General features: G+C 43.9%; 2 protein-coding genes across 2 annotated transcripts in view; both read left to right on the forward strand.

Moving 5' to 3' along the window:
- Positions 1-23,143, forward strand: part of LOC141121570 (uncharacterized) — a 277,798-nt gene that overhangs the window by 27,989 nt on the left and 226,666 nt on the right. The window lies entirely within an intron of this gene.
- Positions 7,816-12,515, forward strand: LOC141121565 (uncharacterized). The gene is made up of 3 exons (XM_073611199.1): positions 7,816-8,069; positions 8,340-8,499; positions 9,461-12,515. Exons 1-3 carry the CDS (start codon positions 7,874-7,876, stop codon positions 10,032-10,034), a joined length of 930 nt encoding a protein of 309 aa, XP_073467300.1. The 5' UTR covers positions 7,816-7,873; the 3' UTR covers positions 10,035-12,515.

Raw genomic sequence — 23,143 nt, forward strand, 5'->3', positions numbered from 1 at the left:
CTCTCTATCATACCAGAAATAATTTCTTGTAAGACAAAAATCCAAACAGCTTAAAAGAAACTCCTGATGCCCACCAGACAAGGAGGAAGAAGCAAGGGCCCATTCCACTGAGGTCATAGCGTCCTGATGACCAATAATGGTGTACAGGGAACTGACGTCCGCTGTAACCAAAAAGGTGGTGGAAGAGGAACAATTCAAAGATTCTAAAATCTGAATAATGTGCTTCGTGTCTTTCAGAAAAGCTGGCGTTTTCATAACTAGAGGCTGCAAAAAGAAGTCGATATACTGTCCTAACCTGGCTGACACAGAATCAATCCCATTAACTATGGGTCTGCCTGGGGGATTATTGACATCCTTATGAATTTTCGGTAAAAAATAAATAACCGGTGTTCTGCAAAACAAAGGATCCAAATATAAAGCCTCTTTTTTATTTAGGATCCTCCGATCCTTGCCATCCTCAATAATGTTATGCAATTCATCTTTAAAAGACAGCATAGGATCTTTAGTCAGAACACGATACGTGTCTCGATCTGATAATAAACGACTCATTTCCCTTTGGTAGTACTCTTTACTGAGAATGACTAACCCACCCCCTTTATCAGCGGGGCGGATCACAATGCCCTTACGTTCCATTAAGGATCTTATACCACGCTTAATGAACAACGGGTCAGAAATTCTCTTAACCTGTAATTTTTCTAGATCATTAGCTACCATAGTCTTAAAAACTTCCAAATGTTTGTTATCTGAAATATGTGGATTAAAAGTGGACTTATTACGTAAAGTGGAGTAATTTTGTGTCCGAGATTTCGTTCCCTGAGAAGGATGGGATAAGAAATATTTTTTCATGTTGAGGGTTCTAATGTATTTTTGAATACTAACATAGGTGTCAAATTTATTGAGATTTTTTATTGGTGCGAACTTCAAACCTCGATCTAGAACTTTCATTTCATCATCATTAAGAATGACATGGCTCAGGTTGTAAATCCCTATGCCTGATGTGGTTTGGGCCTTTTGTATTCGCCTCCCCCCTCTCCTTCCTCTCTTTGTTTTCGCTTTCGCGGAGGGCCCGGATTTGGGGGTGTGTATGGTACAGGCTGTCTCCAAGGTTCCCCTTGGTGAGATTGATATTGCGGAGGGGGGTATCTCTGTGCCCCCCGCTGGCCTAAAAAATTGTTATTATTATAATTATAATTCCCTTCATAGGTGGTTTGGTCCATGAGAGGGGCAAACCGATTATGTGTGGGAATAGGTCTGTTATATGAGGTATAAGGGCTACCTCTACCAGAAGTGCCCCCTCTATCCTGATACCCTCTGTGTTGAGATGGAGCTTCAGAGTAATGAGGGTCTCTCGAATGATCAAACCCTTGAGCATGTGACCCAGATCCTCCTCCTCTACCTTTTCCTCTCATGTTCTTTCCCTTTTTGTTGTTAAATTTCCTATTCCCATTATTGGGATAGGACTGAGGGGTTTTAGTATGGGGAAGGTCATACTCATACACAGGAGTGGCTCTAGGGGTGTTTGGATATGCGGCTCCAATGTTGGACTGACTGGTCTGAACATTAGGAGCAATGTCCTCTGCAGGGGTGTTTTGCCCACATTAGAACCCTCCAATTATCTTCCCCAGTCGTTTAGAAAATTGGGTTACATATATGAAAAAAAGATCAAAACTTGGTGGGATATTACATCTTTTGAACAATATCTAGCTGCTAGACTTATTCCGAGACGTCTCAGGTGGGATTTACCCCCCAATGATGGACTCACTGATGTACAGTCCATGTCAGAGTGGAGTGATTTCTTTGTCAAGAGAGGCTTTGAGCTGCTTGAATTTCTCTTGATTCGTAAGAGAAAGAGAATGACAGCTCTGGACTCCCAGATTAAAGATATCACTCAAAATTTAGAACCTTTGAAAGACAGTGAGGAGTTCCTAAGATTGTCAGGTGAACTAAAAAATAAGCTCATCAAATGGGACCTAGAATCACAGAATAAAAAGAAGAAGAAGTTCATCAGAGATTTTGATGACTTCAATGGAGGGGTGATTTTCAAATGGCAAAACACCCCTGCAGAGGACATTGCTCCTAATGTTCAGACCAGTCAGTCCAACATTGGAGCCGCATATCCAAACACCCCTAGAGCCACTCCTGTGTATGAGTATGACCTTCCCCATACTAAAACCCCTCAGTCCTATCCCAATAATGGGAATAGGAAATTTAACAACAAAAAGGGAAAGAACATGAGAGGAAAAGGTAGAGGAGGAGGATCTGGGTCACATGCTCAAGGGTTTGATCATTCGAGAGACCCTCATTACTCTGAAGCTCCATCTCAACACAGAGGGTATCAGGATAGAGGGGGCACTTCTGGTAGAGGTAGCCCTTATACCTCATATAACAGACCTATTCCCACACATAATCGGTTTGCCCCTCTCATGGACCAAACCACCTATGAAGGGAATTATAATTATAATAATAACAATTTTTTAGGCCAGCGGGGGGCACAGAGATACCCCCCTCCGCAATATCAATCTCACCAAGGGGAACCTTGGAGACAGCCTGTACCATACACACCCCCAAATCCGGGCCCTCCGCGAAAGCGAAAACAAAGAGAGGAAGGAGAGGGGGGAGGCGAATACAAAAGGCCCAAACCACATCAGGCATAGGGATTTACAACCTGAGCCATGTCATTCTTAATGATGATGAAATGAAAGTTCTAGATCGAGGTTTGAAGTTCGCACCAATAAAAAATCTCAATAAATTTGACACCTATGTTAGTATTCAAAAATACATTAGAACCCTCAACATGAAAAAATATTTCTTATCCCATCCTTCTCAGGGAACGAAATCTCGGACACAAAATTACTCCACTTTACGTAATAAGTCCACTTTTAATCCACATATTTCAGATAACAAACATTTGGAAGTTTTTAAGACTATGGTAGCTAATGATCTAGAAAAATTACAGGTTAAGAGAATTTCTGACCCGTTGTTCATTAAGCGTGGTATAAGATCCTTAATGGAACGTAAGGGCATTGTGATCCGCCCCGCTGATAAAGGGGGTGGGTTAGTCATTCTCAGTAAAGAGTACTACCAAAGGGAAATGAGTCGTTTATTATCAGATCGAGACACGTATCGTGTTCTGACTAAAGATCCTATGCTGTCTTTTAAAGATGAATTGCATAACATTATTGAGGATGGCAAGGATCGGAGGATCCTAAATAAAAAAGAGGCTTTATATTTGGATCCTTTGTTTTGCAGAACACCGGTTATTTATTTTTTACCGAAAATTCATAAGGATGTCAATAATCCCCCAGGCAGACCCATAGTTAATGGGATTGATTCTGTGTCAGCCAGGTTAGGACAGTATATCGACTTCTTTTTGCAGCCTCTAGTTATGAAAACGCCAGCTTTTCTGAAAGACACGAAGCACATTATTCAGATTTTAGAATCTTTGAATTGTTCCTCTTCCACCACCTTTTTGGTTACAGCGGACGTCAGTTCCCTGTACACCATTATTGGTCATCAGGACGCTATGACCTCAGTGGAATGGGCCCTTGCTTCTTCCTCCTTGTCTGGTGGGCATCAGGAGTTTCTTTTAAGCTGTTTGGATTTTTGTCTTACAAGAAATTATTTCTGGTATGATAGAGAGTTTTACTTACAGACCAGGGGTGTAGCCATGGGGGCTCGTTTCGCCCCCAGTGTGGCCAATATTTTCATGGCCCACTGGGAGGAGGAGGCGGTATTTCTCCATCGCCCCCCAGAGTTGGTGTGTTATCGAAGATTCATCGACGATCTCATCCTTATTTGGAATGGTGAGAGATCCAGATTGGATGATTTCATTGAATCTCTGAATAGCAACCACAAAAACATATCTCTAACATGGACCATTAGCTCTGAAAATGTGGTATTTTTAGATCTAAGTATTAGCATTTTACAAGATCGATTCAAGCTTACCAATTATTTTAAACCCACGGATCGCAATTCTTATATTCCCCTGGGGAGTTGCCACCACAGTTCGTGGCTATGCAATATCCCCAGGGGACAATACATCAGGTTGCGCCGGAATTGCACCACCGTAGAGGATTTTGTTAGTCAATCTCAAGTATTATCCTCCAGGTTCGAACAAAAAGGTTATAACCGTGTCTCTCTTGATGAAGAGGTAACTAGAGTAACATCATTAAACAGAGAAGAACTCATTACTGATTCCGTTAAGGCTTTTACTGAAGAGAATCAAAATTTTAAAATGGTATTGGATTACAATATCCAATACCGTAAGTTTGAAAAGATTATCCAAAAAAATTGGTCAATCTTGAAGCAAGATAAAATCCTTGGCCCGACATTACCAGAACGTCCTCAGTTTGTTTATAAAAAAGCCCCTACCCTAAGGGACCGTTTAGCCCCGGGTGTCCTTAATCCACCAGTCCCTGCCTCTGATAGGCTTTTCTCTTTCCTTGGTGGTTTCTATGCGTGTGGAAGATGCGTGCCTTGTAGACACGCAAAAGGAAATGTTAAGAAACGGAAAAAATTCTTAGCTTCGGCCACAAACAAAGAGTATGACATTAAACAACTCATCACATGTGACACCGTAGGAGTTGTCTACATGCTGGAGTGTAATTGTGGACTGCAGTATGTTGGTAGAACGTCAAGACCACTACATGTCAGAATAGCTGAACATGTCAATAACATTAAAAAAGGCCTTAAGACTCATAACGTGTCAAGACACTTTAAGGCCTTTCACCAACAGAATCCTAAAGTCCTAAAATTCTGGGGCATAGAAAGGGTTACGAAGCACTGGAGAGGAGGTAACTTCATTAGACAACTGAGTAAGAGAGAGTCTTATTGGATATACGAGACAAAAGTACTCTGCCCTGAAGGGTTAAACGTAGAATTTGACACTAACTGTTTTATATCTGATCGGTAATATATGTGGTAATTTTATAAATTATATAAAAAAACTTTTTATTAATTTTGAACAATTATAATGAATTTAATGATGTTTTACTATCTGATAAATTTGTTGTTGTCTTGGTTTTATAAGAGCAGTCGATGGCCGCGGATGATATTGGAATGTTTATTAATATTCTTTTTATGATCCAATTGGAAAGCATATTTTAATATGTATAATGAGCAATTATGTTTGTTCATATAGTATCCCCCTTTTTTGTGTTCCATTATATGTATAACTTAATTTGGTTCTATCAGTGTACTCACAATGAGTTCCGTTTTAGTACATGTCTCTTATGGAGACACTTCCGGATTCTCCTTCCTGTTTTGCGAGTGCGTCGTTTTAGGTTGTTTTCCATCACCATGGTTACTTACCTCAATAAAGCGCGGGTGCCCACGTAGTCCATTCATCTGCTGAAGAAGTCCCCGCCCACTGGGACGCAACGCGTCCAGAACGAGACGTCGTGACGTCACCCGCGGCCACCGCGCATGCTCTATTCCTTCTGTGTATACACACCACCGCTTGTTGCTGTTTTACTGGCACTTGAGAAGTGCTAGCTATGTAAGTGTATTTCTTAGCTTTTTAATAAATTGTTTTGCAAACGGAGAGCACTATATGTTGTCACTCTTTCATTATATATATCATTGGAATATCTGGAATTTTCCACCCGGTGTGTGACGGAGCTCTTGGTCCCTGATTCTGAACACCATCCACTTATATGACCCATAAGGGAAGGCTTGCATGACCCTCTGTCATTAAAGGGTCCTGGTCGTCAGGTGAGAGGCTATTTCAGATACCGGTGAAGGGCACATCAGTCACCCATATCAGCATGACATCACGATCACTTGGTGGAATTTCTTAATAGATTTTTACAAAGTTTTTTACGGACTTTTTGGACTTTTGATTTGCATCTAAAATGTTTCTATTTTATGCTGTATGAGGATTTACTCTTTCAACTGCATTTAATATCCCTTGATGTTTAGTTCAGCTTACTCAGCGCTGCACCATTTTTTACATCTTGTTACACCCACCGGAGTTTTGTATTTTACACTTATTTATAACAGTAAACTGAGGTTATATAGTGAAATACAGTACTGAGAACTCCGTCTGACTGTTTAGATGTTGAATTTTAAAAGCAGCGGCGAGCGTGCAGATCTCACAAGTTTGCTAATCTGACAAAAATTGCCTGCTTTTAAAATTCAACATGTAAACAGTCAGACTGAGTTCTCAGTACTGTATTTCACTATATAACCTCAGTTTACTATTATAAATAAGTGTAAAATGCAAAACTCTGGTGGGTGTAACAAGATGTCTGCTTGCCCCCTTCCCACTGTATCCTTAGTGTGGAGGAATGCGGGGTGTAGCAAGATGGCGGCGACAAAACGTCACTTCCGTTACACATTCTGACGGGTCGCCTAATCTGACGGAACACAGGAAACATGTGCATAGTTCCCAACTGTCCCTGATTTCGAGGGACTGTCCCTGATTTGGAGCAATGTCCCTCTGTCCCTCTTTACTCCTCATTTTTCCCTCATTTTGGTCTGATCTATATAGCTGTATATAAAATGCACTTTTTATCATTCAAAAAGTGTTTCCCAGAGTTAAACCTTTCATCTGAATTCTAAATTGCTGCATTTGTACATTTTAAAAGCCAATATAAAGGAATAGAAGTGGTAAAAAAAGCCCTTGTGGATTTAATTAACCTTTTTTTTTTTTTTAATGAATTCTCCTGTAACCGCTTGCCGACCGCCTCACGCAGATATACTGCGGCAGAAGGGCACGTACAGGCAGAATCACGTACCTGTACGTTCCCCTTCAAGAGGCGGCCAGCGGGCGCGCGGCGCCCGCGGCAAGCTCCGTGAGTCAGGTCGTGGGTACCCGCGATCGCCTCATGGGGAGGAAGAACGGGGGAGATGCTGATGTAAACAAGCATCTCCCCGTTCTGCCTAGTGACAGTGACACTGATCTCTGCTCCTTGTCATCGGAGCAGAGATCAGTGACGTGTCACACACACAGCCCATCCCCCCTACAGTTAGAAACACGCCCCTAGGACACACTTAACCCCTACACTGCCACCTAGTGGTTAACCCCTTCACTGCCAGTGTCATTTACACAGGAATCAGTGCATTTGTATAGCACTGATTGCTGTATAAATGACAATGGTCCCAAAAATGTGTCAAACATGTCCGATGTGTCCGCCATAATGTCGCAGTCACGATAAAAATCGCTGATCGCCACCATTTAAAAAAAAAAATTAATAAAAATGCCATAAAACTATCCCCTATTTTGTAGACGCTATAACTTTTGCGCAAACCGATCAATGATCGCTTATTGCGATTTTTTTTTTTTTACCAAAAATATGTAGAAGAATACGTATCGGCCTAAACTGAGGAAAAAAAAATTTTTTTTTATATATTTTTGTGGGATATTTATTATAGCAAAATGTAAAAAATTATGCGTTTTTTTTTCAAAATTGTCGCTCTTTTTTTGTTTATAGCGCAAAAAATAAAAAGCGCAGAGGTGATCAAAGACCACCAAAAGAAAGCTCTATTTGTGGGGAAAAAAAAGGACGTCAATTTTGTTTGGGAGCCACGTCGCACGACCGCGCAATTGTCAGTTAAAGCGACGCAGTGCCGAATCGCAAAAAGTGCTCTGGTCAGGAAGGGGGGTAAATTCTTCCGGGGCTGAAGTGGTTAAGACAGAGTGTCCTATGCCTACATGCGTTTGGTAGTAGGTGTCCCTCATTCCCATCTCAAAATGTTGGGAGGTATGCTTGTGGCCTCCACTTCCACCAGTTGTGTCTATTGAATGTTTGACATTAAAGTTCATAGAAAAAAAAAAGTGGAGTGGAGGTGACATGTTTCCTGTGCACCATAAAGCTCCAGTCTGCAGCCAGACCCTTCCTCCTCACTTCCTGTCCCTGTGTTTGCTGTAAACATGGCTCCCGGACGTAAGAAGAGCACGGTGTATACTAAGGAGCTGATCAGGCTTGTCAGGCAAAGGCCGTACATTTATGACAGCAGGGATCCTCTATATAATGACAACAGTGAGAAGGAAAGAGGATGGGATGAGATTGTCCATATAATGTTTCCTAATTGGGAGAGTTTACCATCAGGAATTCAGAAACAAAAGCGTAAGTATACTTTGTACCCGTGTGCAGGGTTAGGGATTAGAGGTGTTAGGGGTTAGGCCCCTTTTACACTTATGCGACTTGTCCTGCGACTTGGGACTACAAAGTATTTGGTGCCAGTAGCAACTGGCATCACCATACGATGCCAGTGCTGTCCACTGCGCCAACACAATTAGGACAGTTGCAGCGTTCCCAAGCTAGGTACCTGTAAGGAAAGAGAAAAATAATTATTTCAGTTTTTTTTGTTTTTTTGGTTTTTTTTATGTTTTTCAGTTACAGACATACGAATGAGGTGGCGTAGTCTGAAGAATACATACAGGAAGTATCTGAGAGAAGAACACGAGAGAAGAAGTAGAGCGGCGGCAACTCAAAAACGGCTCTATGTGTTTGCAAGATATCTTGAATTCCTTAAGCCAGTCCTGGAATTAAGGAGGTAAGCTAGCATCTGTTAGACATACGTTATATTGCTAAAAGTATTGGGACCCCTGCCTTTACACGCCCATGAACTTTAATGGCATCCCAGTCTTAGTCCGTAGGGCTCAATATTGAGTTGGTCCACCCTTTGCAGCTATAACAGCTTCAATTCTTCTGGGAGGGCTGTCCCCAAGGTTTAGGAGTGTGTCTATGGGAATGTTTGACCATTCTTCCAGAAGCGCATTTGTGAGGTCAGGCACTGATGTTGGATGAGAAGGCCTGGCTCTCAGTCTCCGCTCTAATTCATTACAAAAGTGTTCTATCGGGGGTTGAGGTCAGGACTCTGTGGAGGCCAGTCAAATTCCTCAACCCCAAACTTGGTCATCCATGTCTTTATGGACTTTGCTTTGTGTACTGGTCCAAATCATTTGGTGGAGGGGGGATTATGGTGTGGGGTTGTTTTTCATGGGTTGGCCCCTTAGTTTTCGTTAATTTCATGCTCCCAACTTTGTGGAAACAGTTTGGGGATGGCCCCTTCCTGTTCCAACATGACTGCGTACCAGTGCACAAAGCAAGGTCAATAAAGACATGGATGAGTGAGTTTGGGGTGGAGGAACTTGACTGGTCTGCAGAGTCTTGACCTTAACCTGATAGAACACCTTTGGGATGAATTCGAGTGGAGACTGCGAGCCAGGCCTTCTCATCCAACATCAGTGCCTGGCCTCACAAATGCGCTTCTGGAAGAATGCTCAAACATTCCCATAGACACACTCCTAAACCTTGTGGACAGCCTTCCCAGAAGAGTTGAAGCAGTTATAGCTGCAAAGGGTGGGCTAACTCAATATTGAACCCTAATATTGAACCACTAAGACTGGGATGCCATTAAAGTTCATGTACGTGTAAAGGCAGGCGTCCCAATACTTTTGTGTATTTGATTCCTAATAACACACTGAGTGACATAAAATAAATTTAAATTACAGCACTCAGGCAAGTTGGGAGCAGGAGGAAGATGATGAAGAAGAGGAAGAAGAAGGTGAAGCGATGGCATGCAGCAATGCAGACTTATCTCTGGAGCAGCATGCTCTTGCCGAATCTTTATCGCCACCGTCCTCACCGCATCTTCCTGAACCCAGGGGGGCAGAGCCTTCCACTTCAACCAGCAGAAGCCACAGGTCTACTGCACTCAGCAGACGTTCTTCTACGAGACCACGGAGAGTAGAAAACATGGACAGAGCTCATAGGCTGTTAAATATTGTGTCCAGGATTTCCGAACAAATGGACGCACAGCGCTGTCCAGACACTCTCTTTGCTTTGAGTTTGGTGCCCCTTTTTAAAGAGGTGATACCTGACAGATATTTTGAAATGCGTACTGCAGTTCAGAAGTGTATCCATTCTTTCAGTTTCCCCCGCCAGCTCAGTATACAAACTAAGGAAGCATCATATGCCCCACCAACAGTAATTCCCCTTCATTCTGCTCCCATAACAACAACACAACCCCACCCTTCCAGCTATTCCTTCCCCACAAGTGTTTTTGGAACAACCCCCCCGTTCTAACATCCTTTATGCCATTCCTTACCCAATTGCATCTGTAATTGTCCCCCCAAGCAGACCTCCAGAAATACCATCAACACTTCCTTCAACTTCTTCCCAATTCCCTCCCCAAGCAGACCTCCAGAAATACCATCAACACTTCCTTCAACTTCTTCCCGATTCCCTCCCCCAAGTAGACCTCCAGAAATACCATCAACACTTCCTTCAACTTCTTCCCAATTCCCTCCCCAAGCAGACCTCCAGAAATACCATAAACACTTCCTTCAACCTATTCCCGATTCCCTCCCCCAAGCAGACCCCCAGAAATACCATCAACACTTCCTTTAATCTATTCCTGATTCCCTCCCCCAAGCAGACCTCCAGAAATACCATCAACACTTCCTTCAACTTATTCCCGATTCCCTCCCCCAATCAGACCTCCAGAAAGACCATCAAACTTCCTTCAACTTCTTCCCGATTCCCTCTCCCAAGCAGACCTCCAGAAATATCATCAACACTGACTTCAACCTATTCCCGATTCCCTCCAACAAGCAGACCTCCAGAAACACCATAAACACTTCCTTCAACCTATTCCTGATTCCCTCCCCCAAGCAGACCTCCAGAAATACCATCAACACTTCCTTCAACTTCTTCCCGATTCCCTCCCCCAAGCAGACCTCCAGAAATACCATCAACACTTCCTTCAACTTCTTCCCGATTCCCCCCCCCCAGGCAGACTTCCAGAAATACCATCAACACTTCCTTCAACTTCTTCCCGATTCCCTCCCCCAAGCAGACCTCCAGAAAGACCATCAAACTTCCTTCAACTTCTTCCCGATTCCCTCTCCCAAGCAGACCTCCAGAAATATCATCAACACTGACTTCAACCTATTCCCGATTCCCTCCAACAAGCAGACCTCCAGAAATACCATCAACACTTCCTTCAACTTCTTCCCGATTCCCTCTCCCAAGCAGACCTCCAGAAATACCATCAACACTTCCTTCAACCTATTCCTGAGTTTCCTCCCCTAAGCAGACCTCCAGAAAGACCATCAACACTTCCTTCAACTTCTTCTCGATTCCCTCCCCCAAGCAGACCTCCAGAAAGACCATCAAACTTCCTTCAACTTCTTCCAGATTCCCTCTCCCAAGCAGACCTCCAGAAATACCATAAACAGTTCCTTCAACCTATTCCCGATTCCCTCCCCCAAGCAGACCTCCAGAAATATCATCAATACGGAGGGGGATTTTACATTTTAGAATGGGGTGCCTTGAGGTTGTCCATCATTTTTAAAGGGTGCCTTGACTGAAAAAAAGGTTGAGAAACACTGATCTATACAAGATGAGCCCCCTTTCCCCCTCTCCTCATCTTCTGTCAGTACACATCGATCTACAAACTGGTAAAAACCTTTCCAGAAAAGCTGTGCCGTGTTTTTAGCAATGTATGACCCATAGACCCCTAGCAATTTTGCACACAGGGCAACCGCCCCCTGTGGCCCCGCTCATGCTTCTTCACTTCCCCAGGGTAGTGACAAGCCCCCCTCCCCCCATCACATTTGTTTGCCAACCCCTTGCCTAAAAAACACTTGCCGACCGCCAACCACAAATATACTGCAACAGGTCAGCTCTATTGCGTGAAACGACGTACCTGTACTCCATTTCATATAATTGCCACCGAAGGCGCGATCACGTGCTGATTGGACAAAGGGGATGTCAATCATTGGGTCCGGAGGCCATGGACTCCAGCTCTGTGACTGGCCGAAGTTGCGTGATGTCACATGCGCGTGGGAGTCGCCAGTCACGGCACTCGCTAGTGATGAAATGGCTCGGAGGGCCGTTTCTTCACAGCACATGCGCCAATGACATCGGCGCAGTACAAAGTAAACATCTAAATGGCGCACGTTTAGGCGATATTTACAGTACCTATAGGTAAGCCTTATTATAGGCTTACCTATAGGTACAACTTGAAAATGGAGGTTTACAACCTCTTTAACCCTTTGATCGCCCCTGATGTTAACCCCTTACCAGCCAGTGTCAGTACAGTGACGGTGCATATTTTTAGCACTGATCACTGTATTAATGTCACTGGTCCCCAAAAAAGTGCCAGTTAGGTGTCCGATTAGTCCGACGCAATGCCACAGTCCCGCTAAAAATAGCTGATCTCTGCCATTACTAGTAAATAAAAATTCCATGACACCACAGCAAGTGAGGAAGTAAGAAAGGCCTAGCTTAAAACTACATTTTCAGTGAATGAGCCCAGATAACCTTTCATTTAAGTATCCTGCTAACACCAGTTTGAGCACAGATCTCCCCTGAGCTGGAGCCTCTCACCACCTTGGGGTAGTAGTTTTAGTTGTTTGTGTTAAGTTTAACATAGTATCAATGTTAAGACATGTTACTGTGAAATGAGACTTGCCCCTGCGTGGGCAAACAATGTTTGGGCTAGTTCTGTTTTGAATGTAATAAAAACTCAATAAAAAAAGATTTTTCAAAAAAAAAAAAAAATTCCATAAAAATATCCGATTTGTAGACGCTATAACTTTTGCTCAAACCAATCAATATACGCTTATTGGGATTTTTTTTTCTAAAAATATGTAGCAAAATATATATTGGCATAAATTGATGAAGAAATTTGATTTGTTTTCAATTTTTTTTATTAGATGTGTATTATAGCAGAAAGTGAAAAAAATATATATATAATATTTTTTTTTTTACTTTCTGCTATAATACATATCCAATAAAATTGGATATTTTATTGGATATGTATTATAGCAGAAAATAAAAAAAATTTTTTTTTTTTCAATTGTCGGTCTTTTTTTTGTTTTCAGTTGTCAGTCTTTTTTATGTTTATAGCACAAAAAATAAAAACCGCAGAGGTGATCAAATACCACCAAAAGAAAGCTCCATTTGTGGGGAAAAAAAAGGACATCAATTTGATTTGTGTACAGCGTTGCACAACTGTGCAATTGTTAGTTAAAATAATGCAGTGCCGTATGGCCTGGTCATTAAGGGGAGGGGTAAAACCTTCCGGGGCTGAAGTGGGTAACCTAGAAAATGGCCATTACTGTTTTTTTAACATTTGGCTACTATTGGGTTTATAGGAGTTTCACACCAGAACTTTAGTAATGTTCATTAAATGTAACCCAGGGATGTTTGGCTCATTCTTCGTTCCCTACCCAAATCTAGCATGAATCTGGTTTAGGTAGCCGTAGTGTACTCTATCAAATGCATCAAAAGTGAGGAGCAGAGAAAAGACTCAATGACCATGTTTCTAAATAGTTCAGCATGTTGAGTATTGCTCTGATGGTGTCTGGAGCTTGATGCCCTTTAGCCCGGGTTCACACTATATCGGGCTGCGGATCGCACAGGAGCGCTGTACGTCCCTGTTCCCCGTTTCAGGGACAAATCAGGGGCGATTCTATGCCTGAATTCGGCCCTGAAACGGAGCCAAAGACGCACAGTGTGTAGTGCGCTCCGCAGCCGCCCCGGAGATATGTGAACCGGCTCCATAGGGAGCCAGTCACATTCTCCTGCTATGCGAATTAGATATGCGGAAACGCACATCTAATTCGCATAGGTGTGAACCTGGGCTTAACAAAATCCCACTTGATCTGCTTTTACCAGTATAGTCATGATGTTCAATAGTCCAGTGGAAAAAAAAATTTATGTAAATTTTTAGGTCTGAGTTTAAGCCCTCATGCACACAGGCTGTTAAAAAAACGTTATGAAAACGCCAGTATCTTTGCAGTGATTTTTTTTTACTTTTTTCAGCTTTTTTGCAATAGCGTTTTTTAGCGTTTTTCCGCGTTAGCGTTTTTGAGCGTTTTTTTTTTTTTCAAAATTTTTTTTTTTTTTTTTCAATGGATCAAGAACGCTAAAAAATGTTGGTGAATGACGTTTTTGAGCATTTTTCAGCGTTAGAGCGTTTTTACAGCTGAAAAACGTCTCTCAGAACCCGCTGGTCCTGGGTTTTTTTTACAGCTTAAAAACGCCTATGCTACTTGCAGTATCAAAAACGCCTAGGTGGGCATGAAGCCATAGACTAACATAGACAGGCCTTTTTAAGCTGCAAAAAAAGCTCAAAAAAGCAGCTGTAAAAACGTCCGTGTGCATGAGGACTAATAGAGAAACCAGTTGAAAATGTTGTGAAGACTCCGGCTCCTTTACTGGTTTCGGAACAGTGATTATCATGGATTTGAGCATTTTAGAGCACACAGCACAGTATTAAAAATCTTTTGAAGATGTGGAGCCAGATGATGGGAAAAAAAAAATCCTAATTCCCCAGAAAGGCCATTTTGGCCAGAGGATTTATGTTGTGGGAGAACTTAGTGTTAATAATTTCCTTGATGGCCAAGTTCACCGTTTTGTTCATTTTTTATTTTTAAACCCAGCTCCCCTATGTACCAATATACCATTAATGTACTTATTTAGCAAAAATAAAACAGCTTTCCATTTATTCTACCTAGGCTTACCTCACTCTCTTCATAGCTACTTCAGCACCGGCCTATAGTCAAATGACGTCCACAGATGGGATCTGCCATCCTGGGTGGACGTCATATGACGGCCTCGGGTTCCCGGCCGCCTAGGGGGCGCGCGCGCCCGCTGCGTTGCTCGGGACCCGGTGCGTGTGCCCGGCGGCCGCGATGTCCGCCGGGCACCCGCGATTGCCCGTTAACCGGGCCGGACCGTGGATCTGTGTGTGTAAATACACAGATCCACGTCCTGTCAGCTCAGAGGAGAGTGATCTGTGTTCCCAGAACGGAGGAACACTGATCGGTCTCCTCCCCTTGTGCGTCCCCTCCCCCTACAGTTAGAAGCATTCCCTAGGAAACACATTTAACCCCTAGTTATTAACCCCTTCACTGCCTGTCACATTTACACAGTAATCAATGCAATTTTATAGCATTGATCGCTGTATAAATGTGAATGGTCCCAAAAATGTGTCAAAAGTGTCCGATGTGTCCGCCATAATGTCGCAGTCATGAAAAAAAATCGATCGCCGCTATTACTAGTAAAAAATAATTTTTTTTAAAAAAATACCATAAATCTATCCCGTATTTTATAGACGCTATAACTTTTGCGCAAACCAATCAATATACGCTTATTGCGATTTTTTTTTTACCAAAAATATGTAGAAGAATACGTATCGGCCGAAACTGAGGAAAAAAATTTTTTTTTTTTTTTTTAAATTGGGATATTTATTATAGCAAAAAGTAAAAAATACTGTTTTTTTCAAAATTGTCGCTCTTCTTTTGTTTATAGCGCAAAAAATAAAAACCGCAGAGGTGATCAAATACCACCAAAAGAAAGCTCTATTTGTGGGGAAAAAAGGACGTCAATTTTGTTTGGGTACAGCGTCGCACGACCGCGCAATTGTTGTTTAAAGTGCGACAGCGCTGAAAACTAAAAATTGGTCTGGGAAGGAAGGGGGTGAAAATGCCCGGTATTGAACCGGTTAAAAACACTGCTCCATTACTTCTGCCTTACTTCCTGGTCAGACTTCGATCACACAGATAGGAGTTGACCAGCTGAGTGTAGATGATGCAGGGCGTGTGCTAATGAGATCAGCTGGTCAACTCCTTCCTATGTCATGACCTATAGTCTGACCAGGAAGTAAGGCAGAAGTAATCGAGCAGTGTTTTTCAACAGCTATGAAGACAGTGAAGTAAGCGTGTGTAGAATACATGGAAAGCGGTTTTTATTTTTGCAAAAGAAGTATATTAATGCTATGTTGGTACATAGGGGAGCTGGAATTTAGAAGAAAAAAAAAAAAGACGAACAAAGGTGAACTTAGCCTTTAATCGAGAAATTGAGGATTTAAAATGGTGTTTCTGTCAGGTGAGGTACAAATGGAAAAAAAAGGGAAAAACTGCACATTGGCGAGGTAAACAAAACAATACAATATCAATTGAAGCTGCGATTCCTTTATGTAACACAAACACAGTAAAAATCAAATGGGAAAAAAAAGGGGGTTGAATCGCGCTAGAAAGGATTAGCGATCATATATATCGTCGCCAAACCAAATATTGAAAGGTGGGTAAAAGGATCCCCATTAGTGCATTAAACATAGAATTCAAAACATATTAACAAATGGTACAAATGGTATTTATCCCAAAAACTTGTAATATTCTCTTTTATAGGTTGAGGTATAGTGCGTTACTGCCAAGTAGAGTGCTGTAGACCGCATTAAGAGGATTTGATATTTCTTGGGGGTTAAATATTTTGTGTTTTGTTGTTTAACCCCTTCTATGCTGACCGGACACAAATATGCAGCCCCACCGAACTGGGCTTTTTTTTTAAGGGCTGCATATTTGCATATCTCCCTTTGTGCTGGGAGCGCGCCGCGCGGCGTGCTCCCGGCAGGGACCAGGGTCTCACTGTGAGTCTCGGGCCCCGTACTAACGATCAGGACCCGCAACTAGGGATTGCCGGTCACCTGATCGCTGTGATAGCCTCTGATTTGGCTAGCACAGTGATCAGTCACTGTGAAGTTTGTCTCTGTGTTTTTTTTTCCTCTGTGAATGGAGGACAGACATAAATTTTCTCTCTCTCTCTCCTTGCAGAGAATAAAAAAAAAGAACAATAATAAAAACAAATACAAAAAAATACCTAGACAAAAGTTTGATCTAGGGCAGTGCCAGGGTTTGTGTTTTGGTCAAGGTCAGAGTCAAAGGCCAGGGTCAGTATTTATTTGACAGAATTTTTTTTTTTAAAATTAGCGTTAGTGTCAGTGTGTTTTAGGTTGGATCAGTGGCGGCTGGTGGTCAAAATTTGATCAATGACAGCGGCGATTCACTCGCACTACACACTACCGGGTCCTCCTCACCTTATACAGCGAGAGGTGCGAGGAGGAAGACAAGGTGGCAGTGCACTGCTTAATCAATCTGGGGTGGGTCTCTAGGAGAGACTGCTGCTGCCCGGGCTGATGCTTCTCCTCCCAGCCGAACAGGAGGCAGGTCCTGAGACCTGTCTTAAGACTCCTGGCCAATCGGGTCTCAGAAGCTGCTTCCTGATTGGCCGGGAGGAGAAGCAGGAAGACATTTGCTAATATTAATTCGCTAATGTCACACAAGTGGGTGGGGTCGGGCACAGTACTCTGCGCCCTAAGCCCACCCTTTTTTGAAGCCAATTAAAGCCTCTGGCTCTAATCACGTTCTTTAAAAAAAAAAGAAACCTCACATTGAAATCCATGTGTCCGGCGCCCTGCATGGAGTTTAGGGGCCGGGCGCATGGATTGGGGGGGGGGCGGCCGCCACTGGGCAGGATAAAAAAAAAGCAAAATGCGCACTATTGTTTCTGGGCTGTACTATGGGTACATACAACACCTAACAAACACACACTGCATTTGGTATCGCTGCAATCGTCAGGAACAGGAGAATTTAATTTGGGTTGTTCTTTGGTGGAAGGTTATGGTAGTACCAAGAAATGCACATTTAAAAAAAAAATATTTTTTTTTTTTTTACTATTTTGGGTCAGTTTTCCTTTGATAAAAAAAAAAAAAATCAGGAGATACCCATTACCATTCACCCCAAAATGAAAGCCCACTTTTGTCCTGAAAAAAAGGCGGTATAATCCACCTGGATGTACAAAAGTAGTTGTGATGATATGTACGCTTCCAACATCCGTCGGAAAAAAACATGGATTTTGTTGTCGGAATATCCGATCGTGTGTACAAGGCATTAGGCTATTATTAAATACCTGCTGGGTTATACTTCATCTCCAGGTGAATGGACACTGGTAGACCAAAGGTCTTTAGACAGGAAGTGATCCCCTATATAACCCCTCCCATACAGGAAGTATTTCAGTTTTGTAGCAAGCACTGAATCCTCAAAAAGAGGGGAGGGACCTCTGTGTCCCATGACGTACTCAAAGAAAAGGATTTTACAGGCAAGTATGATGAAAACATCATATTTTCTTTTTCATACATCATGGGACACAGAGTTAGGCTAATATTCATTACCTGCTGGGACATCCCAGAGCAATAGCCTTGAGGGGAGGGAGAAACCCTGCCAAACAATAGCCATCAGACTTTATATGGCAGCCCGCAGTACACTGCGGCCGAAAGCCGAATCCTCGGCTGCTCGAACATCCACTTGACAAAATTTTGTGAACGTATGCACTTAAGACCAGGTTGCATCCTTACAAATCTGAGCCACAGATACCTGATGGCTAAAAGCCCAGGAGGTTCCTACACCCCTGGTAGAATGAGCTCTCACCCTAAAGGGAGAAGCTTTACGTTTCAGAACATAGGCCTGAATGACCAATTGACGGACCCAATTGGCAATGGAAGCTTTGGAAGCTGCCTGCCTCTTCTTGGGTCCTTTTTGTAAAACAAAAAAGGAGTCTGATCCTCGGATCTCCGCAGATCTAGACAAATAAACCTTGACTGCCCGGACAACGTCCAAAGAATGCAGTCGTTTCTCTTCCGCTGAACAAGGCTGAGAGAAAACAAAGGCAAAATAATGTCCTGACTTAAATGAAAGGGTCGACGCCACTTTTGGCGAAAAGGATTGAACAGGTCGTAACACGACCCTGTTGTGGTGGAGGATCAAGTATGGTTTTCTGCATGAAAGGGCCGCCAACTCCAACACCCTTCTAGCCGAGGTGATAGCCATCAGGAAGGCTAGCTTGGGTGACAGCAAGTCTAATGGAATTTCCTTGATAGGTTCAAATGGTTGTTTCTGTAACACAGACAGCACCAAGTTCAAGTCCCAAGGACACATAGGTGACCTAATGGGGGGAAGCAAGCAAGTTACCCCCTGCATAAAGGTTCGGACCAGTGAATGGGAGGCTAAAGGCCTTTGGAAGAATACTGATAGGGCCGAAACTTGACCTCTGATTGTACTCAAAGCCAATTTGATTTCCATAGCTGACTGTAGAAAAGAGAGAATTCTCCCAATCACATATTTCCAAAGGATGCCATTTTTTGGCTTCACACCAAGCAATATAAGTCTTCCAGACCTTATGATAGATCTTTCTAGTGACAGCTTTTCTAGCATTCACTAGGGTAGACACCACTGGTCCCGAGATGCCACGTTCCTTTAACACCCTGGCTTCAATAGCCATGCCGTCAAATTTAGAGACTGTAAATTGGGGTGGAATTTAGGACCTTGAGACAGTAGATTGGGGTGCAGTGGAAGCGTCCATGGCCTGTCTATTGTCAGTCTCAAAATCTCCGGGAACCAGGGCCTTCTAGGCCAGGCTGGTGCCACCAGAATGACTGGAACTCCCTCTCTCCGAATCCTGCGCAACAAATGCGGAAGGAGAGGGATCGGAGGGAAAGCATTAATCAGGGAGAACTGGCTCCATGGAACTACCAGAGCATCTGCTCCGATAGCCAGAGGATCTCTTGGTTGGGACACAAACTGCTGTAGTTTGTTGTTGAACCTGGATGCCAATAGATTGACCTCTGGCCATCCCCAACGTTGGCAAATTTCCTGGAACACACTCACTGGGTGTGGGGACCATTCCCCCAGGCAGATCTGCTGGCGGCTGAGATAATCTGCCTTCCAGTTCTCTACTCCCAGCATATGGACTGCCGATAGAATCGGCACATGTCCCTCTGCCCAGGCTAGTATTTGGTTCACCTCCTTCAGAGCTGAACGACTCCTGGTTCCGCCTTGGTGGTTTATATAGGCCACTGCAGTGGCATTGTTGGACTGAACCCTGACAGAGCACTCCTGAAGCTCCAGCATCCAGGACCGTAGGGCCAGTCGTACTACCCGTAATTCCAGGATGTTGATGGGCAGGATCTGTTCTGTCCTTGACCATTTCCCCTGTGCTGTGAGCCCTTCTAGGGTCACTCCCCAGCTTGAGAGACTTGCATCTGTAGTCAGTACTCTACAAGTTACAGGGAGGAAGGATCTTCCCTTTCGCAGGTTCTGATCCTGCAACCACCAGTTTAGGCTTAAGTATGCCAAGGAGATAAGAACATTGGATAATCCAGGGCTTGTCTTCTCCTGTTTCAAGCCAACAAGATGACTTGTTGTAGAGGCCTGGAATGGAACTGGGCATAGGGCACCGCTCGAAAGAGGATACCATCCTCCCTAGAAGACTCATACAGAGCCGAATGGAGATTTGTCTGGTGCCCCTTATCTGACGCACCTGATCCTTCAGGGCACAGATCCTTGTGGGTGGCAAGAATACTCTTGCTCGGACCGTATCTAGGATCAGACCTAAATACTTTAGACTTTAAGCTGGTCTCAAGGTTGACTTTTCGGTATTTATGATCCAGCCTAAGCTTTCCAAATACTGCACTGTGCATGTTATGCTCTGTTCTAGAGAAGGTACTGAGTGATCTCTGAGCAGGAGGTCGTCCAGATACCCGAGCACCAAGATCCCTTGGGCCCTTAAAAGACCCAGTACTGGTGCTAGGACCTTTGTGAACACCTGGGGAGCTGTAGCAACCCCGAAGGGTAGAGCCACAAACTGAAAATGTTGTTCCTCTACTGCAAATCACAGGAACCTCTGATGAGGCTGAAAGATAGGTACGTGTAAATACGCATCCTTTATATCGATGGAGGCTAGAAAGTCTCCTATCTGAAGTGAGGCTACTACTAAGCGGACATACTCCATCCGAAAGGACTTGATCAGTAGATACTGGTTCAGGGATCTTAGGACCAAAATGGGCCTTGTGTCCCTGTTTGATTTTTGAACCATAAATAGGTTTGGGTAAAACCCCTTTCGGGTACAGGAACCTCTAAAATCACTCCTTGATGCACTAAATGATGTAGTGCCTGAAGCAATAAGCCTCTTTTTGGAGGATCCGAGGGAACGCTGGATCTTAAAAACCTCTGAGAGGGAACCCCCCGCAACTCCAGCTTGTAACCGCGTGATATTGTAGAGGTGACGCACTTGTCCGACTCCTGAACTATTGTTCTCCAAATGTCTACAACATGCAGCAGCCTTCCCCCCACCCGATAGAGTGGGGGCGTCCCCTCAAAAGGAGGGCTTGGTGCTGGGTTTAGAAGAATTTTGGACCCGGGGCTTTTTCTGGCCCTGAGGTTTTAAACAAGGGATGCCTGGTGCTTTTCTTCATAGGAAGTAGAGAACTCTTCCCTCCGGAAATCTTTTGGATATATTTGTCCAAGTGATCACCAAATAAACGTTTCCCATGAAAGGGGAAACCTGCCAATAACTTTTTACAAGGAAGCTCGGCTGACCAGTTCTTAAGCCACAAAAGTCTGCGCATATGTACAGACAAGAGAGCCAAACAAGAAACCTGCTGTACTGAATACTTTAAGGCATCAACAGCAAAACACAGCGCTCGAGGAATATCTGCCTTATTTTCAGGCAGATCATCCTCCTGGTTAGGCCTGTCAGGCCGTCTGATCTGATCCTTTACGGACTGGCAGATACCAATTGCTGCAACAGCTGGCTGAATAGCTGAACTGGCCAAAGAAAAGGAAGCCTTTAATAATGACTCCAATTTCTTGTAACCGGGGGCTTTCAAGCCCTGTGCATTATCTACCGGACAAGTCAAGTTCTTCTTTAAGGAAGAGACTGCTGTATCTATGGCTGGCATGCTGCATTTCTTAACAAACTTTTCATCCATGGGATATAAAAGGGAAAACCTTTTAGTAGGAACAAAAATCCTGTCAGGATGTTCCCAATCAGCATACACCTCCTGTTCCAACAGAGGGTGTAAGGGGAAAGCCTGCGTGGCCTGAAGAGGCCTCAGGGATCCCAAAGAGGACCAGGGAGGCTCAGTAACCTCTGCAAGAGGCAACTTAAAAGCAGAATGAACCATTTCGGTAAGAGTCAGTATCAAAAGCCTCTGTGATTGAGAGGCAGACACCAACTGGATATCTTCTTGTCCAGATTGCTCGGAGGTGGATCTGTCACTTCTTACCACCCTGCGGGATAGAGGCAATCATGTCAGCAATCCTGTGCTCTAACCCAGCTAGGGCTGAGGACAGTTCATCCTTAGTGATAAAGGGTGAAGCAGCAGCGTTGACTGTAGGCACAAACCCTAGTAGGGGCAGCGGTTTAGATTACCCGGAAGCCTCTAGTCCTTCAGGGGATACAACACTAGGGATACAACTAGGTTTATCAGGAACTACTGATGACATAGGTGTGCCCTTCCCTGTAGTGTTATTCCCACTCCTCTTTTTTAAAGCCATTTACTAGCTACAAAAAGAGAGTACCTGGGTGTAGTATTAAAACACCCCAGAAGGGAGACCCTTTAATAGGGCTCACAAAGCCCTTATGCAACAATCCTGCTAAGCACCTTTAGCCCGCCAAGCAACACCTGGTGACTCACGTGACCCGGGTTAGAAGAAAATGAATTGCTGCAAATGCCTGGTTCAGAGCCTGCTCTGTGTCCCACAGCTGCCTTCTGGAAGCACTGCATGCTTGGCATACACAGCTTAAATAAGCTGGCTGTGCGACGGAATGTTCTGTGCGTGCGTATGCACGTGCGTGGTCCTGGCCAACAGGCGTGGCTGTATTCGCGTATGACGTGAATCTTCGTGCACCCAGATAAAGGCTACGGCGCCTGTGCCAAACAAACTGCTGAGCCCAGCGATTCTCCTGCGAATGCACGTGCGCCCTGGCGAACCAAGGCGAAATAGCGCACCATCATACAGGTAAAAAAAAAAAGGTACACTTTGCAAACACCCACAGCTAGCCCACAACTCCCCCGTATGGTCACCGCACACAGGTGTCCAGCCTCTAGCTAGCTTGACTGATTGTTACAACCACTGGGACACCCCACAATATTAAATAAAGGGGTTTCACTTACCCGTCCAGGCACAGGGCATCTTAGAAACTAAGAGCCCAATCTTCACCCTTCACGGCGGGTTCCTGTCACTTGAGGTCCTTCAAGGACTGGGTACCCTTTTCATGTTTAGGGTCCACTCCCTTGAACCTGTACAGCACCCTACAGGAATGCCTTAGCGCTGTGGTGTCCAGGATTCCACTTCGGGTCCAGCGCCCGGAGGCTGCATTACAGACAAAACCTCGCAGGATCTTGAGTTTTCTTTGCGAGGCTCAGGTACCATTTATCTAAGCATATAAAGCCTGTGTCAAATGGATCCGATCGGTCAATCCCTTGATTAATTTAAGAACCGTTTGTGGGGCTAGAGACCTGGAGCTCAGAGAGCTCAAACAACCGTGTCATCCACCTTGCAGAC

The sequence above is a fragment of the Aquarana catesbeiana genome, unplaced genomic scaffold (genome assembly GCF_042186555.1).
Source record: "Aquarana catesbeiana isolate 2022-GZ unplaced genomic scaffold, ASM4218655v1 unanchor225, whole genome shotgun sequence".
In the NCBI taxonomy this organism is placed as follows: domain Eukaryota; kingdom Metazoa; phylum Chordata; class Amphibia; order Anura; family Ranidae; genus Aquarana; species Aquarana catesbeiana.

Bases quoted from the DNA above. Each gene is read 5' to 3' on its own strand.
- LOC141121565 (XM_073611199.1), top strand. From the start codon at position 7,874: ATGGCTCCCGGACGTAAGAAGAGCACGGTGTATACTAAGGAGCTGATC. The intron at 8,070-8,339 runs GTAAGTATACTT...TATGTTTTTCAG, and splicing joins AGGAATTCAGAAACAAAAGC to TTACAGACATACGAATGAGG. The intron at 8,500-9,460 runs GTAAGCTAGCAT...TTTAAATTACAG, and splicing joins CCAGTCCTGGAATTAAGGAG to CACTCAGGCAAGTTGGGAGC.